The sequence below is a fragment of the Hyaena hyaena genome, unplaced genomic scaffold (genome assembly GCF_003009895.1).
Source record: "Hyaena hyaena isolate Hyena2069 unplaced genomic scaffold, ASM300989v1 scaffold_386, whole genome shotgun sequence".
Lineage (NCBI taxonomy): Eukaryota > Metazoa > Chordata > Mammalia > Carnivora > Hyaenidae > Hyaena > Hyaena hyaena.
In genome coordinates this window covers 776016-790512 of record NW_024081020.1, presented here as the reverse complement: position 1 = coordinate 790512, position 14497 = coordinate 776016, and the positions used below count along the sequence as shown (strand labels likewise).

The following is a 14497-nucleotide window of genomic DNA, read 5'->3' as shown; positions in this document are numbered from 1 at the left end:
ACAGCATGTGCACAAACCTCCTGCTCCGGTAGATTTTCTGCAATTTCTCCTTCATCAACTGCTTCCCCTCGTTCTTCTTTCTCCCTCTTGATCTTCTGAATTCTCTCCCTCTTCACGTTTCCCGCACTCACCAGCACACTCTTTAACGCTCGAAGACCGAAGTCGTAGTGGCTCTGAGAGGACAGCTGCTCGTCACACAGTCTGAAAGGGAAGAGGTCTGTCTGCAACAGTCCACTCTCAACAGCCATACAGTGATACAGCAAGACATCAGACACGGACACGTGACTGCAGGGACGACCCTTCAAGGGCACATCTGGCATACGCTACCACACGGTGACAGGTCAGTCTGGGGCACTCACTTGAAGAACGGGACGATTTTGTTGGCGAGGACCTCGGCAGTGCGGAAGCCTTGCGAGTACAGCATGACCTGGGCGATGAGCTGCCGGTCGGGCTTGGTCATGGCCAAGCTCCGGAACAGCTTCTTCAGATTGTCGGGAAGGTTGGACCTGCCCGCGTAGCCGGGGTTCATGGTGATGAAGATGGCCATGTCTGGGCTCACCTTCACCTGTTTGTTGAGCAGCTCACAGGTAATGGGGGCAGAGGCTGAAAATCAGAGAACGGGGTTAAGACTTGTGATATTCACGAGCGACGCTAAAATCTCCCTAAAATCCAAAGACAAAGCATCGGTTTCGCTGTTGGCCTCTAAGCCCGGGACTGCAGGGGACCGGCTCTCTGGCCCTCCTGCCAGCACGTCACCCACCTTCATACACCTCACCTACACGAGAACCCTGGGAACATGGGACAAGTCACTAGGGACGGGAAGTGCACATTCTGTCCTGCGTGGTGGTGTGTCACAGATCAACGCAGGGACAGAAATGCGGCCTGAAGGTAGGTGCAGAAATAAAAATGTATCCGTGTGATGCAGCTGACTGGTGCTGTTCAAGAAGACTGCCCTTTCCTGGGACCGACCAAAACCACCAGCGCCCACAACTGAACCCTTCTACTCCCGGAGAGAAGGCCGAGCACACAGGCACTGCTTTCCCCGACACCCCCTTTCCACCGAGGTCTGCAGGACCTTTGGGAAGACAAGTTCCTGTTATCATCAAACGTTAGCGACACTGCAAGGGAGCAGGGCCCGCTCCCCCCTGATGGGAGTAACCCAGCCCCCTGGGACTCTCCCTCCCCAGCCGCTAAGTAACGTGCAGAGGAAAAGGGGAGTCTCACTCTTATCGCAGTTGGGGTTGGAGTGCTCGCGCAGCGCTTCCTGAATGCACTGCACCTGCTGCGACACGGCTGACAGCATCCGCTCCTCCAGGCGGTTGAACTCGTCAAAGCAGCCCCATGCGCCCACCTGGCAGAGCCCCACGAAGATCCGGCCCATCGCCTGAAACCAGAGCAGCGACAGGAGCTCACCCCCCGCCCCGGGCAGCTGTGCAGGGGACATCAGGGTCACCCGGGAGGCACGGGCCTGCACACAGAAGTACTTCACTAACAACAGTGACTGTGTACAGATGCAGTGCATCACACCTTTTCTCCTCCTGCGCCAGTAAGATTCCAAAGACAGAGTTGCTATTTTTATTCTACCTGTTGTTGATTAAAAAAGTCTTTTCCATCATCATTATTTATGCCCACACATAGGCACTAACCATCTCTTCCAGAAACACACAGCTCAAGTCAACACCAAAGTACATATGCTGGACGCCCCACTCAAAATAACGACATCCCTGGGACTCAGGAGGCCAGACGGGCCACGTAAGCTGTGAGGCCGGCAGCCCCACAGGGGGTCCAAGTGTGGTGCTCCCCAGCTGACCTCTCAGGCCATTAGACTTTAGGAGGACTCAGAAAGCTGCTCACCTGGAAATCAAAGGTCTCATCGCAGTTGAAGACTAAAACAAAGCGTCCAAGCTGATGGCCAAGAGCTTTGACCGACTCTGTCTTCCCAGTCCCGGCCGGCCCTATTATTTGAAGAAAAATGAATACTTGAGTCTACGGGGAGGTACCGTTAGCCTCACACAGTTCATTTACAAAATCAAAGGACATGTGACAACCGCAAATGAATCTAAGGTTCTAGACTGTATTAGCTACATAATGAAGAAGTACATTTAAAACCACTGATTTAATTTTTACAAACTGTATTTACTCTCTGACTCCACCTGTCTAGGTCTGTGGAGTAACTTACCGAACGGGGACCCCCCCAGTCTGGCCTCCAAGGCCTGGGTCATGGTCAAATAGCAGCGGTCAGTGAGGGGGGTTTGGACCAGCTTGTCCTGAACACCCAGGTACTCAAAGCCATAGTTAAATTTGGCATTTGCCATTTGGATAGACAACTGCTGGAGCACATCAGTTTGCTTGGGGTCAAAGTAAAAGCGCATCTGGCTGAGCCATTCGAAAGACTTGGCGTTGTCAATCTTGCTTTTGATCAAGGAGCGCGTCACATCCCTCTGGTGAACCAGCTCTGTAATCTGAACAGAGAGTTTACCGTCAACCGGAGTCGTACATGTACAGCGTCTTTCCTGGGCATGTGATCATTTAGCAGACTTTTAAGGCTTGATCTAATTACAGTAACGCTGCATAAACATTCCAAAATACAAATTCACTTCTAGAAACAGGAGAATTGTTCTTCCCACATGAAATGACACAGAATCAAGAGCTGTGGCAAAACCAAACCACCAGCAAACAAAAACACCCAACTTCAGGGGAAGACCCTAACTAGCATGAAGTGTGTCAGAACAGCCGTCTCTGTCCCCTGTTGTCCCCCACAGGCTGGGCGTGACACCAGCGGGGGCACACCGGGCACTTCCCTCGCAAGGGGATGACAAGCAAGAGAAAGAAGAGCAAGAACCCCTCCCTGATCAAGGCTACTGCCTCCTCCTTCCCAGGACGTGGACGTAGGACTCCCCTGCTCCACCGAGGCTACCTTTCAGTAGGACAGACAGCGAGGCCCACCCTGAGCTCACCAATGCACCCCCCCTTGTCTCCCTAACACCAGAGTGCTCCCCAGGCATGACCTCCTCTGCCTGCCTGCACCGAAGGGACAGCGCCTAACAGGTGAGGGGCCAGTCAGCAGGCAGGCGCGGGACTAACCAAGTGCTCCAGCTTCCGTCTCCGCAGCGGGGGCTGCTCCATGAGGACGGAGTCGGCCAGCACGTTGAGGGTGACCTCCACGTTGCTCAGCACAGAGTGCAAGGGCGCCGCGTCACCGCTTCCGCCGATGCTGGTCAGAGCCGTCTCCACGTTTTCAGACCAGGCTATCTGGGCCGACAGAACCACAAGCTGGGCCTGGAAGACACGAGGCATGAGACCCAAAGGATCGTTTCGGAGAGCAGCCAGCACGTCTGCCTTTCCGCCGGCCCGCCTCTACTACACGTTACCTGGTACTTATCAATCCAAGTGATGTATGTATTCGGGTCAATTGAAGTTGCTTTACCAAAAATCTCAACTTCTGTAACAGACTCGGCCAGAAGTTTAGCCAGCGTGACTCGCATCTCCTTCTCTACCAGCGTGAGCCACTCGTTGATTTTGGGATGTTCAGTGATTGACACAGGAGTTTTAAACATAACCTGAAATACATATGATTTGAGAATGAAGACGCACAAAGGCGGGAGGGAAGTGTTCTAAGTCACAGTCATAAGCTTCTCTACCTCCTCTCCTTCACGGGAGGAAATGCCCAAGACGACAGAGTTATCCTCGTTTAGGATGATGCTTGAAACCCCAGCAAACATTTTCTTGAAATGTTTCTGTAACTTGGCTACGTTCTTACTGTTTCCAATGATTTCAAGCAAATCTTCATCACCCACAAAATAGAACCTAAAATTAAAAAAAGCATTCAAGTTGTAAAATGCTACAGACACATAACTAAGGGGAACCAAAGCAGAACTTCAAGTTGCAGGAAGGGAAACTAGATTCGGATGGTGGTGGACAATCTCTAATCTGAACTAGATCACGTCCAAGTTTCTTCCAGCCCTCAGCAAAAGATACATGTTTGTCTAACAAGATACTGAAGAGGAATTCCGTGCATTTTATGTCATTCACCTTTCTTCATGAACTTATTTTTTTAAAAGCCTGTTTAAAGGGCACATAGATGGCTCAGTCAGAGTTAAGTATCCAGTCTTGATTTTGGCTAAGGTCATGATCGCAAGGTCCGTGATCTCGAGCCCTGCACTGCTTGGGATTCTGTCTCTCCCCCTTGCTCTCTGCCCCTTGCACCCCTGCTCTCTCTCTCTCTCTCTCTCTCAAAACAAACAAACAAAATAAATAGAAGCCTGTTCAATTTACAGTAAGCAAACTATTAAGAAAGGAAGAAATGCCGCTTGGAAAACAATACAAGGGTTGAATATTTAAGAGATGCCAGCTGCCTGAAAGGGTACATAATAGTTTCAATGAAACTTAATAAACAAACAGGAGATTAAAAAATGGGGAATTATTCAGTATAATTAGAAATAGGGGCGTCTGGGTGGCTTAGTCAGTTAAGAGTCCGAGACAGCTTGGAGCCTGGAGCCTGCTTCAGATTTTGTGTCTCCATCTCTCTCTGCCCCTACCCTGTTTATACATGCTCTAAAATAAACAAATGTTTTTTTTAAAAAAGGCATAAATGCACGAAAAGGGAGTAACATTCATTAAGTGAATTATTAGTAATAAAACTCTTGATGTCAAAGAGACTCCCAGGGGAAGGGGGAGGCTCCTGAACTTAAACCTGACTTCAGTGCAAATCCAAGCAATCATCTTACCTAGGGAAAGAGGATCGCTCTCTTTCCAGGTATTCTCCCAGTGCTTTCTGGATCTTTCCCAGCAGGTCTGCCAGTCTCTCCAGAGACCTCTGTACCCCCTGGATATTCAGAACGTCCATTACAAGGGGAGACTTGGATACTTTTTTCATGAGGGCCAAAAACTCTGTGCTGATACTACAAATCAAACCAAAACCGTGGTTAGCCTTTGCATGAAGAACGATTATCCATCGCATCTACCATTCGGCTCTCTTGCGCCCGGGCTAGAGGTCGTACCTCTGAAATCGCTGGGTTTCCACTGGTAGCAGGTGCTTGATATCCGCGCTGCCTGTGAAGATGCCTTCCAGGTAGACCCACCGCCTCTGCACGTCAATCCACACATCAAAGAGAGCCATGATCCGATTCAGCTTGTCTTCCCAGCTTAGAGCATCCTCTTCGAAAACCTGGTGGGCAGACGGGGAGCAGAGCCCAGCTGCTAAAACCTTCACTCAAAGATATGCCAAAACTTACTAAAAAAACCGCAGATTATGTCAACTTATTTGATTCACACTTTCAAAAACAGGCTTCTGGAAACTGCCAATCAGAAGGTATTACAGGGAACGCACAGGGGAAAGCGTGGTCAGAGGACGGACCTCCCCACCAAGGGTACCTTGTAGTACGGAGACAGCTTCATGGCCGAGACGCTGTTGATGTGCTCTTTGACCTTGTTGAAGAGGTCATCCCAGCCTCGGATCAGGCGACACTTGTTCTGATAGTTGACCAAGTCTAACTCATAAGTATTCCACACCTCTCTTATCTGAATCAAAACCAAAAGAGGCTCCATATCAGCATGTGGGCGTTCGCAGCAGCACAAGCAACCAAGCACCATGTGGACAAAAGGAGCCAGATACAATTCAAACCGACATCACAGCCTGAGACGTGACACAAAAGGGGCTATCGGTCTGTTGCTCACCTGCTTCAAAAACTCTTCCAAAGCCATCTCCCCCTGTGCCACGAGCAGCACATCCTTGACAATAGCTTCGTTCTTCTGCAAGTCCACATCCCAGATCTGGCCGAGGGTGAGCTCAGAGACAACCCAGTTGACATGAAGTCTTTTCATGAGCTGCTTCCAGTGGCGGTCCTTCAGTGCTTCAGACTTGAGTTCAATCACCAGCATGTTTATCTGCGGGGAGAGGAGGCAAGGTCACCCGTGCAGCTGTGTTCCCGACGGACGCACATGACCCCAGCACCAGATCACTACCTTCAGGTAGCCTTTCAGAAGCCTCTGGACAAACTCATAGGAGGCATACTGCCGTAATCGGGCAGGGAAGTTTTTCAGCTGGTTCAGGAGGCCATCTAAATTTTGTCGAAGCTGTGAAGAGAAACACAAAATGATATTTAGTTTGCCAACATTTCCTTAAATGGTGAAACATCTTAAAAAATGTTTTCCAGGGGTGCCTCAGTGGCTCAGTCAATTCAGCATGACTCTTGATTATGGCTCAGATCATCATCTCACAGTTTGTGTCAGACTCTGAACTGACAGGTGGAGCCTGCTTGGAATTCTTTCTCCTTCTCTCTGCCCCTCCCCGACTCATTCTTTGTATCTTTCTCAAAATTAAATAGAAACTTTAAAAAAAGTGGTTTTCAAATAAATTTCCCATTGGTCCAGATAAATACCATAAATGAACATCGTGTGACATTTTGTGGATGCACAATACAGTTCCCTGACTGCGAAGCTCCTGAGTGAAGTCTACGACTCACAGCATACGATGGTATACGCAACATCTACTTTCGACGTACCTTCCGAGGCTGGACGGAAACCCACGGCTGCTCCTTCATCTGATCAATCTGCTCCCAGACCTTGGAAAGTTCCGACCAAACACCTTTGAGGTCCTGCAGTTCTTCCAAGGCCACCTGCAGTCACGACAGCAGAGCGGTGAGACTCTGGACGTGGAAACCACTGCGGGTCTGGCAGGGCCCCTCACACGGCCCTTCCGCAGGCCAAGGAGCCCCACCCCTGCGCCCCCACTCCCACGGTCCGCACCTGAACACGCTCTTCGCTGCCACTGAGCAGCCCTGTATCGGTCAACTCCAGCGCCTCCTTGGCCTTTGCACACTTCTCCCGGTCGTCCTTCAGCCTGCCGAACTTTCCTTCATATATGGTGAGAGCCTGGAGCGCCTCCTCTGGGCGGAGATTGCCCTGCAAGCAGTAAAGAGCACAGCTGCAGTGCTAGGTCCCAGGACAGAAGCATGCTCGGGCTCTGAAACGGTGGAGAGCGCCCGAAGGGAGTTGGGAAATCTGTGATGCCCTGAACACGTCCACACACACGAATCTTCAGCAAGACGCACACTCATAGTCCATGTACATCACTGAGCGTAACTTCTACCTCCGTGTTTGACATAAAGACAGATAGGAATGAGAAAGGTGGAGCCCTGCTCTGTCTCACTGAGTGCCTTGGGAGACAGGAAGGGAGGAGTCAGGACAGACCGGGGCCTGGAACAGGACGCTCCTGACCCGAAAGGACATAGCTGGGGGCACGGGGGGTGGGAGGGGGAGTGGCCACGCCCTCTCTGAGACACACGGCTGTGACACCAGTTCCAGAGACAAGAATGAGTCCTCAGGGAAATGGCCTCTAGCCGAGCATTAAACTACTATTTGCTTCCTCTTCATTTTAATAACTTGAGAATGACTATATAAAATGTCGTCGAAAACTACATTTGAAACTAGAACACATTGCTAGTAAAAAACAGCGGTAAGAAACGTTCAAATTTTGGTGATCAGGATATTGCCTATTGATCAATATTCAATCCCTGCTGGAGCTGGCCTTCTGCCTAAGCTGCGGGGCTGGGCTTAGTGAAAGCAAAGACCTCCCTTAAAACAGGGGCCCTTGAGCCAAAATTAAAGCCAAACCAGGCCCTCTGGGTACCGCAGCACAGCCAGGGCTGAGGCAGCACGGGGCTACATACACCTGCCACTGGCCCCGGTGTGGGTCACCGACACCCAGACTAGAAATCAGATTAACGTTCAAGGTACCATGACCACCTTCCCCCTTCTCTTTCCTGCCTGTGTTTCGACGTCTAAGTAAATGACACTGAATTCAGCCCCGGAAAACCACGTGTGCTGCTCCGTTCTTGCTCAGCCCGGCACTCACCGCCACCTCTGCCTGAAGCCCTCCCCGGCCATCTGTGCAACCTGCCAGCCGCCCTCCCTCCCTCAGGTCTTCTCCAACACCCCCTCCCCACAAGGCAGGGCACCCAAACACTGCTCTCTCTCCTGGCTCTCGCCCTTCCACATGGCACGTCTCACCACCTGACTCAAATCCACATTTTCTTTGCTCATTTTTCCGTGTCTCCCACTGAAGTGTGACTCCATGAGGCCGGGGGCTCCTGTCCCTCATGGTCACCACACAAAACAGTCGGTGCTCAAGGAGAGGATAACTTAGGGACCATGAAACTTTAGGTTTTAAAACTAAAACGTGACTTAAATGCTCATCATGAGGGATTCTGGGTACAAAGAGATCTAAGTTGGCTTTCGCTTTTCAAATACACCAGGTGCAAGTTTTAATTACAAAAAGGAGAAGTCCTCATTACTGGGAAAACTAAGCCACAGCTTAGACTTTAGAAGTTTGGGAGGAAAGGGGTGCTGGGGGAGCTCAGTTGGTTAAGCGTCTGACTTCGACTCAGATCATGATATCGCGGTCTGTGGATTCGAGCCCCGTGTCGGGCTCTGTGCTGACAGCTAATTCAGAGCCTGGAGCCTGTCTTCGGATTCTGTGTCTCCCTCTCTCTCTGACCCTCCCCTGCTCATGCAGTCTCTCTCTCAAAAATAAAACATTAAAAAAAAAAAAAAAAAGAAGAAGAAGAAGAAGTTTGGGAGGAAAGATGCGGCACCACGCCGCGGGCCTCACCGTGACCGGCTTGGTCTTCTCCCAGTCGGTCAGCAGGTCGGTGGTGCGGCTCTCCACGGCCCGGTCTTCCTGCACAATCTTCATCTGCAGGTTCGCCACCTGCTGCTGAATGGCTGAGTCCTTCCGCCGCATGATGTCATTGAAGGCGCCCCACTCGCCCTCTATGTTGTCGATGTACAGCCAGGAGGGTGGGAACTGGAACCTCTGTTTCTCCAGTAGCCGCTGGCCGTTGCGGTAGAGCTGTGGGAGCCAGAGCACAGGCGGCTTGAGTGCAACAACCACACGCTGTTGTCAGATTCCCACGTAAAGGGAGGGCGGCCTGGGGCTACGGGGCTACAGGACACACGACGACAACAATGTGTCTGCTCTGCTCTTCTCCAGAAACCTTCCACGCGGAGAGCTCAGGGCTCAGGAAGCAGCACGGCCCAGGGCCGCCATGGCTGGGGCATCACAGTGCCTGTGCAGCCAAACGGGGGGGGGGAAGGCAGTCCTGGAGAGGATTGAAAGCACGCCAGGCTGTGCTTCACCCCCTCCTTCCAAACCATACACAGAATGCCAGTTTGAGGGCTCAAAGAACAACTAAAGTAAAAGATTTTAAAGCGAAACACAGTGGTGCTCAGACCCCGACGCGGTTACAAATCACCCAGAGAGCGGTGTCAAATGCAGATCCCCAGGCCAGTGCCTGCCCTCACCAGGTCCACGCGCCGGGAGCCAGAGACATGGTGGGGGCCTGTACGCATCTAAGAAACCGGGCTTCACCAGGTGACGAGGAGGATTTTACCTGTTCACGGAGCTCACCTCGACTTGTTTTTCAAACTGTTTTATCTTTCGTTTCAAAGACTGCACGTAGGTGATGAAGGTCACCGCGTCGGAGGTGCTGGCCGTGTCCACCGAGTGCTGCTCCAGCTCCTGCCGCGACTGTGTGGAGAGCACAGGATTTCAACACGGAGCTGCGGCTTTGCCAGCGGACTCACGCCGCTTCGAGGATCCCGCCAGGACCCCGCCTCCTCACCTTCGAGATCTGGGAGTGGAATTCTGTCATGTTTGATCCAAGCATCTGCCCAAACTTGCTGAGGACCTCCTTATGCCAAGAGTCGTACTTCAAGTTCACCTTAGACTGCACCTGCGGGTGAGTGAGCCCACGACAACAGACCCTCAGCCCCCCATACCGGGGTGTTCACCCGCGTCCGTCACCCACAGATGCTGCCGTGACGGTCCGCAACCTCCACCGCTTGCCCAGCGGGGCGGAGCCCACCTTGCCGTAATCTATGACCACTGGCCCAAACTCCTTCTTGGTTTCCGCGTTGTCGAAAGTCCCTCTGGCCTTCCTTATCTGCACCAGGAGAGCCTGCCACTTGCTGAGGTCCTCGCCAAGCCTGTTGTAGATGTTCTCAGCCTGCATGTCCCACAGGCACTGATACTGAAGCCAGACCTGCAGACGAACCGCACAGTCAAATAGCACAGCCGGACCTTTCACTTTACAGCACGTTAACGTGTATTAGCTTCACACGTCTCACTTGTCGTCAATGGTGTTAGAAAAATTAACTTCAAACTCTCAGAATTTTTATATTAAAAAAGAATATCATTTACTGCTCTCTGAAGTATTAGTTAATATTCCTTAAGATTGGTCCTGCCGTTCACTGTCTGCTTTAAAATAACCAAGTGTCATCAATCGCATTGTATCAGATACGCATGACACAGATTTCGGCCCCCGGGTCCATCAGACCTCACGCTCACTATGTAAACAGATTCCGCGATGTATTTCAACGTGACGGGGGGCTTCTCACCTTGACGTACTGCTCGACCTCAGTCACGATGCCCATGACCGCAGAGTAAGACTCTTCCAGGGCAACGGGGCCATCAGGCATCCGCGTTAGAGCGTTCCGGTAGAATTTCTCTTCTTCAGTCAGTTCGTAATGCACGCCCACCTAAGCAAGCAGGGCCAGGAGGAGCACAAGCAGTGTGTACACAAGCGTCCAGCTCAGAGCCACCTTTCGCTGAATTCAAACGAACTGAAGGGATAGCTCACTATACAAATGGCATCTGTGACATCCGCTTACCCCAGCCATGAGAAATCAGAAGTCTACTCAACTCGTCAACCAGTGAAGAGACCTCAGATCAACTACAAGCTAGAAAACCCGAAAACAGATACAGGGCACTCTGAGACCTAAATCTGTCATCTGAGAGCGGAAGGCTGGAGGCCATGTCTGAAGAACAGAGACTGCCATGACCAAATGTTTATGCCAACTTGGATGATGGACATGATGACACATTCATCGTTCGAATGATCTGAGTGCTGGCTATGTGCCAGGCACTGTTGTAGGCACAAGAAACAGACAAAAAACTCTGCTCATATAGGCTCACATTCTGTGGGAGAAGAGACCTTCTCAGCCAGTGAGAAGTACTATGGAGATAAAGCAGGAAAGGAGGGCTGGGAGTCTGGGGTTGGGGGAGGTCAGGGAAGGCCTCACTGGGCAGGACCGGTGGGGGGGGAGAGGGAGCCATGTCAGTATATTGCTACCAGTGGTTCTGAGCAGGGAGGTCAGCAAGTGCAAAGGCCCAGGGGCAGGAGCCTGCCTGGAATGTCTGAAGAGAGCAAGAGGCCAGTGTGACTGCAACAGAGCCAGCGAGGGGGATATTGGCACTCAAGTCAGAGAAGCAACGAGCAGCATATTACGTGGGGCCCAGCACTCTGCCATAGAACATGGGACTGTCATGGCGAGTGACACAAGAAGCCATCAGTGGGCTCTGAGAAGAGCAGTGTCAGGACCGACATAGATTCTAAGACTTACTCTGGCTGCAGTGTTGAAAATAAATTGCGGGGGGGCGGGCGGGCAGTGGGAGCAGACAGAGACCTGACAGGAGGGAACTTGGAACTTTAAGAATCCAAGTGAGGGATGGTACCTGGGACCACTGGGTCAGTGGATGTGGGAAAGACCAGGGCTCATCTGCAGACACAGTGGGAGGCAAGGATGACACCTCAACTTAGGCCTGAGAAGGTTGAAGGCAGAGAAAAGAAAAACTGGGGGTGGCAGCTAGTCTGAGGGAGGGGTCAGAGACACACTCAGAGTTTCTGGACCCATCAGTCTCGTGGAGATGCCCGGGAGGCAGCTGTGGGGATGGGTCTAGAGCTCAGGATAAAGGCCGGGCTGGAGGTATGAGCACAGCGCTGTCCCATATGGCCGGCATTTAAAGTGAACGGACCAGATGAGGCGGCCAGGGATGGAGAGCACACTCAGAAGGTAAGGGCCAGAAGAGGGAGAGCCAAGGAGGAGCCACAGGCAGCCAGGACACCAGGAGAGCCAAGCGGAACACGTGGATCAAGCAGGAGGGCGCACACTGTCCCATCCCGCCACAGCTTGCCCCTCAGCAGCGGGGACAGGCCTGCTGGGACAGGGACCCGGAGCAGGTGTGCAGACAAGTCCTCCGTGTTTTCTCCAAGGGCTGCTGAGAAGTACAGTGGCTGGAGGGTGACAGGTGAGGCTTCCTCGCCGACAGGAGGCGCAGCAGAGGGAAGGGGAGCTGGGCCACAGAGCACGGGCATGGCTCCAGCGTAAGGGGATGGCTTCTGTCTGTTCGGTGTGGAGACAAACAGGACAGCAGTACGGAGAGAAGCTGGCGAGAAATAGCCTGCAGTCTGCACAGACTCCCAGAGCGAAAGGAACCAGTGCTCACAGCGCAGTTTGGATTAGCTGGTTGCTGCCACGGCCCAGTCTACAGGGGGCCACCACACCACGGCCCAGTCTACAGGGACCGCTACCACAAAAACACCTGAGAACTGAGCCTATGCTGCTTATATTCAAAGCTGAGACTTTCTAGAAGAGCCTGGTACAACAGAGGTTCTGGAAATCTACCTATTTGAAAACACGAGTCCTATTTAGAAGTAATGCTGCTCAGAGACCAGGAACTAATCAATCTTCTAAGTCTTCCTGTTGCTTCAGAAGCACATTAGTAAGAGTATATCTGGGATTTGTTTTAAAATAATCTGGTGGGGGGAGGGGAAGGGAAAGGAACAGAAATTTAAATTGGCCACATGGTAAACAAAACAGGCTGGTGTGAGCTCACGAGATTCCCTCTACTTTCACATGTATCTGCAATCTTCCATTCTAGAAAGCAGGGGTGGGAGAAAAAGAATTAAAATTCCTGGAGAAGTTCACAGGGGGGAATTTCTGAGAGACTACCGAGATCAGAACTGCAGAGGCAACGATCTGGAAAAGCAGCCACTGGGGGTAAAATGCCACATCCCACAAGGCTTCCTCTAGCTTTCCCTTAGAATGTGGAGTCCCAAGTCCGGAGTCGAGAGCACCACTTCAAGAGGCACAATGGAGAGGCAGTGCCCCAGAGCCCTAGGGAGGCCTGGATGGAGGGCCCGTGGTGCAAGTCCCCGTGGGTCCCCGCAAGGCTCACCTGGTACCTCTGACTCTGGATCCTCGGAAGAGACAGCACAACCATCTTCCAGGCAAACATCTCCTGGTACAGCTTGTACCTGCACTCTTCGATGGGCGGGTTCAGGTAGATGACCTGATTGGTTATTCTTAGCTCATGAACAACATTCTGTAAAAGAAAAATTTCATTTCTTACTCAAAAATCTATTCTAATAAAATGGCTTTTGTGCATTTGTGCCGCCAGGATCAGCATTCACAAGAAGGGTCATCATTTCTTGATTAAAAAGCTAATACCGAAGAGAGGCGCTGATGTACTAATAAATCACTGCACGCCCCCGGGGCGTCTTTACTCGAATGGCACTGGGTATACATGTACGTGATTGTCACCAAATAATTCTCTCAAGTAAAATCAGGTGCTATGAAAGTTTAAATTCAAAACTGGGTAGAAATGTACAAATTACAGCTGAACTTTTTTGTCATATAAAGCATTAGAATCATTGTATTTTTTTTATTATTATTATTTTTTTAATGTTTTATTTATTTCTAGGAGAGAGAGAGAGAGACAACATGAGCAGGGGAGGGTCAGAGAGAGAGGGAGTCACAGACTCTGAAACAGGTTCCAGGCTCTGAGCTGGCAGTCAGCAGAGCCTGACGCGGGGCCCGAACCCACGAACCGTGAGATCATGACCTAAGCGAAAGTCGGACACTCAACCGACTAAGCCACCCAGGCGCCCCATAAAGCATTAGAATCATTTTAAAGGAATTTTCTTGATATGAAAGTTTTTCTCAAAGTGAAAAAAAATGGTTTTGATGCATAACATTTTCTCCCTCTGACTTATGAGCCTACTGAGTCTGAAACACGGGTCTGTTACTTTAACGGAAGTCAGGGTCTTCTGCAACTCACGTGTGGGGTGCACGGCCCTCCCCAGAGGATAAGAAGCTAGAGGGTGGGCACTGCTTAGGCGCCTCCTGGGTTCCCTGTACTGGACACATAATGGGTGCTCAATGTCACCTGCTTTAATGTACGTGGTGATCTCTGGACATAATGACCTGGGGACCTCAGAACTGTCACTGATGCAGTGACACAAGACTGGCATTAGCTGGCAGGCATGCGGCACGGACGTAGGTTTACAAGGGCAAGGTGAGTCCGTGTCCCCCACCAGTGCTGCTGTAAACTAAGCAACATTCCCCAGCCCGTCTCCACTGCGTAACTGCTTTAGCTCAGCACACCCATTTGCTTTTCCGCATCTCTGTGTTTTAAAAAGTATGCTCTGGGAATCAATATGTGTAATATTCAAAACTGAAAACAGTTTTCAAGCATTAAGAGGAAAAAAAGGAGGGGCGCCTGGGTGGCTTAGTCGGTTAAGCATCCGACTTTCGCTTAGGTCATGATCTCGCGGTTCGTGGGTTCGAGCCCCGCGTCGGGCTCTGTGCTGACTGCCAGCTCAGAGCCTGGAGCCTATTTCAGTCTGTGACTCCCTCTCTCTCTGACCCTCCCCTG

At 51.3% G+C, this 14497-nt stretch overlaps 1 protein-coding gene across 1 annotated transcript in view; it reads right to left on the bottom strand.

Moving 5' to 3' along the window:
* Positions 1-14497, bottom strand: part of DYNC1H1 (dynein cytoplasmic 1 heavy chain 1) — a 67790-nt gene that overhangs the window by 28556 nt on the left and 24737 nt on the right. Inside the window, exons 11-31 of the mRNA XM_039251203.1 lie at positions 13019-13165; positions 10399-10539; positions 9867-10043; positions 9624-9734; positions 9410-9529; positions 8612-8851; positions 6748-6903; positions 6504-6617; positions 5965-6075; positions 5677-5886; positions 5374-5520; positions 5001-5167; positions 4728-4901; positions 3642-3807; positions 3372-3560; positions 3085-3279; positions 2180-2462; positions 1855-1955; positions 1225-1384; positions 360-603; positions 18-201 (exon numbers count right to left, since the gene is read on the bottom strand). Coding sequence (XP_039107134.1) covers positions 18-201; positions 360-603; positions 1225-1384; positions 1855-1955; positions 2180-2462; positions 3085-3279; positions 3372-3560; positions 3642-3807; positions 4728-4901; positions 5001-5167; positions 5374-5520; positions 5677-5886; positions 5965-6075; positions 6504-6617; positions 6748-6903; positions 8612-8851; positions 9410-9529; positions 9624-9734; positions 9867-10043; positions 10399-10539; positions 13019-13165 — 3537 coding nt within the window. The remainder of the gene's footprint in view (positions 1-17; positions 202-359; positions 604-1224; positions 1385-1854; positions 1956-2179; positions 2463-3084; positions 3280-3371; positions 3561-3641; positions 3808-4727; positions 4902-5000; positions 5168-5373; positions 5521-5676; positions 5887-5964; positions 6076-6503; positions 6618-6747; positions 6904-8611; positions 8852-9409; positions 9530-9623; positions 9735-9866; positions 10044-10398; positions 10540-13018; positions 13166-14497) is intronic.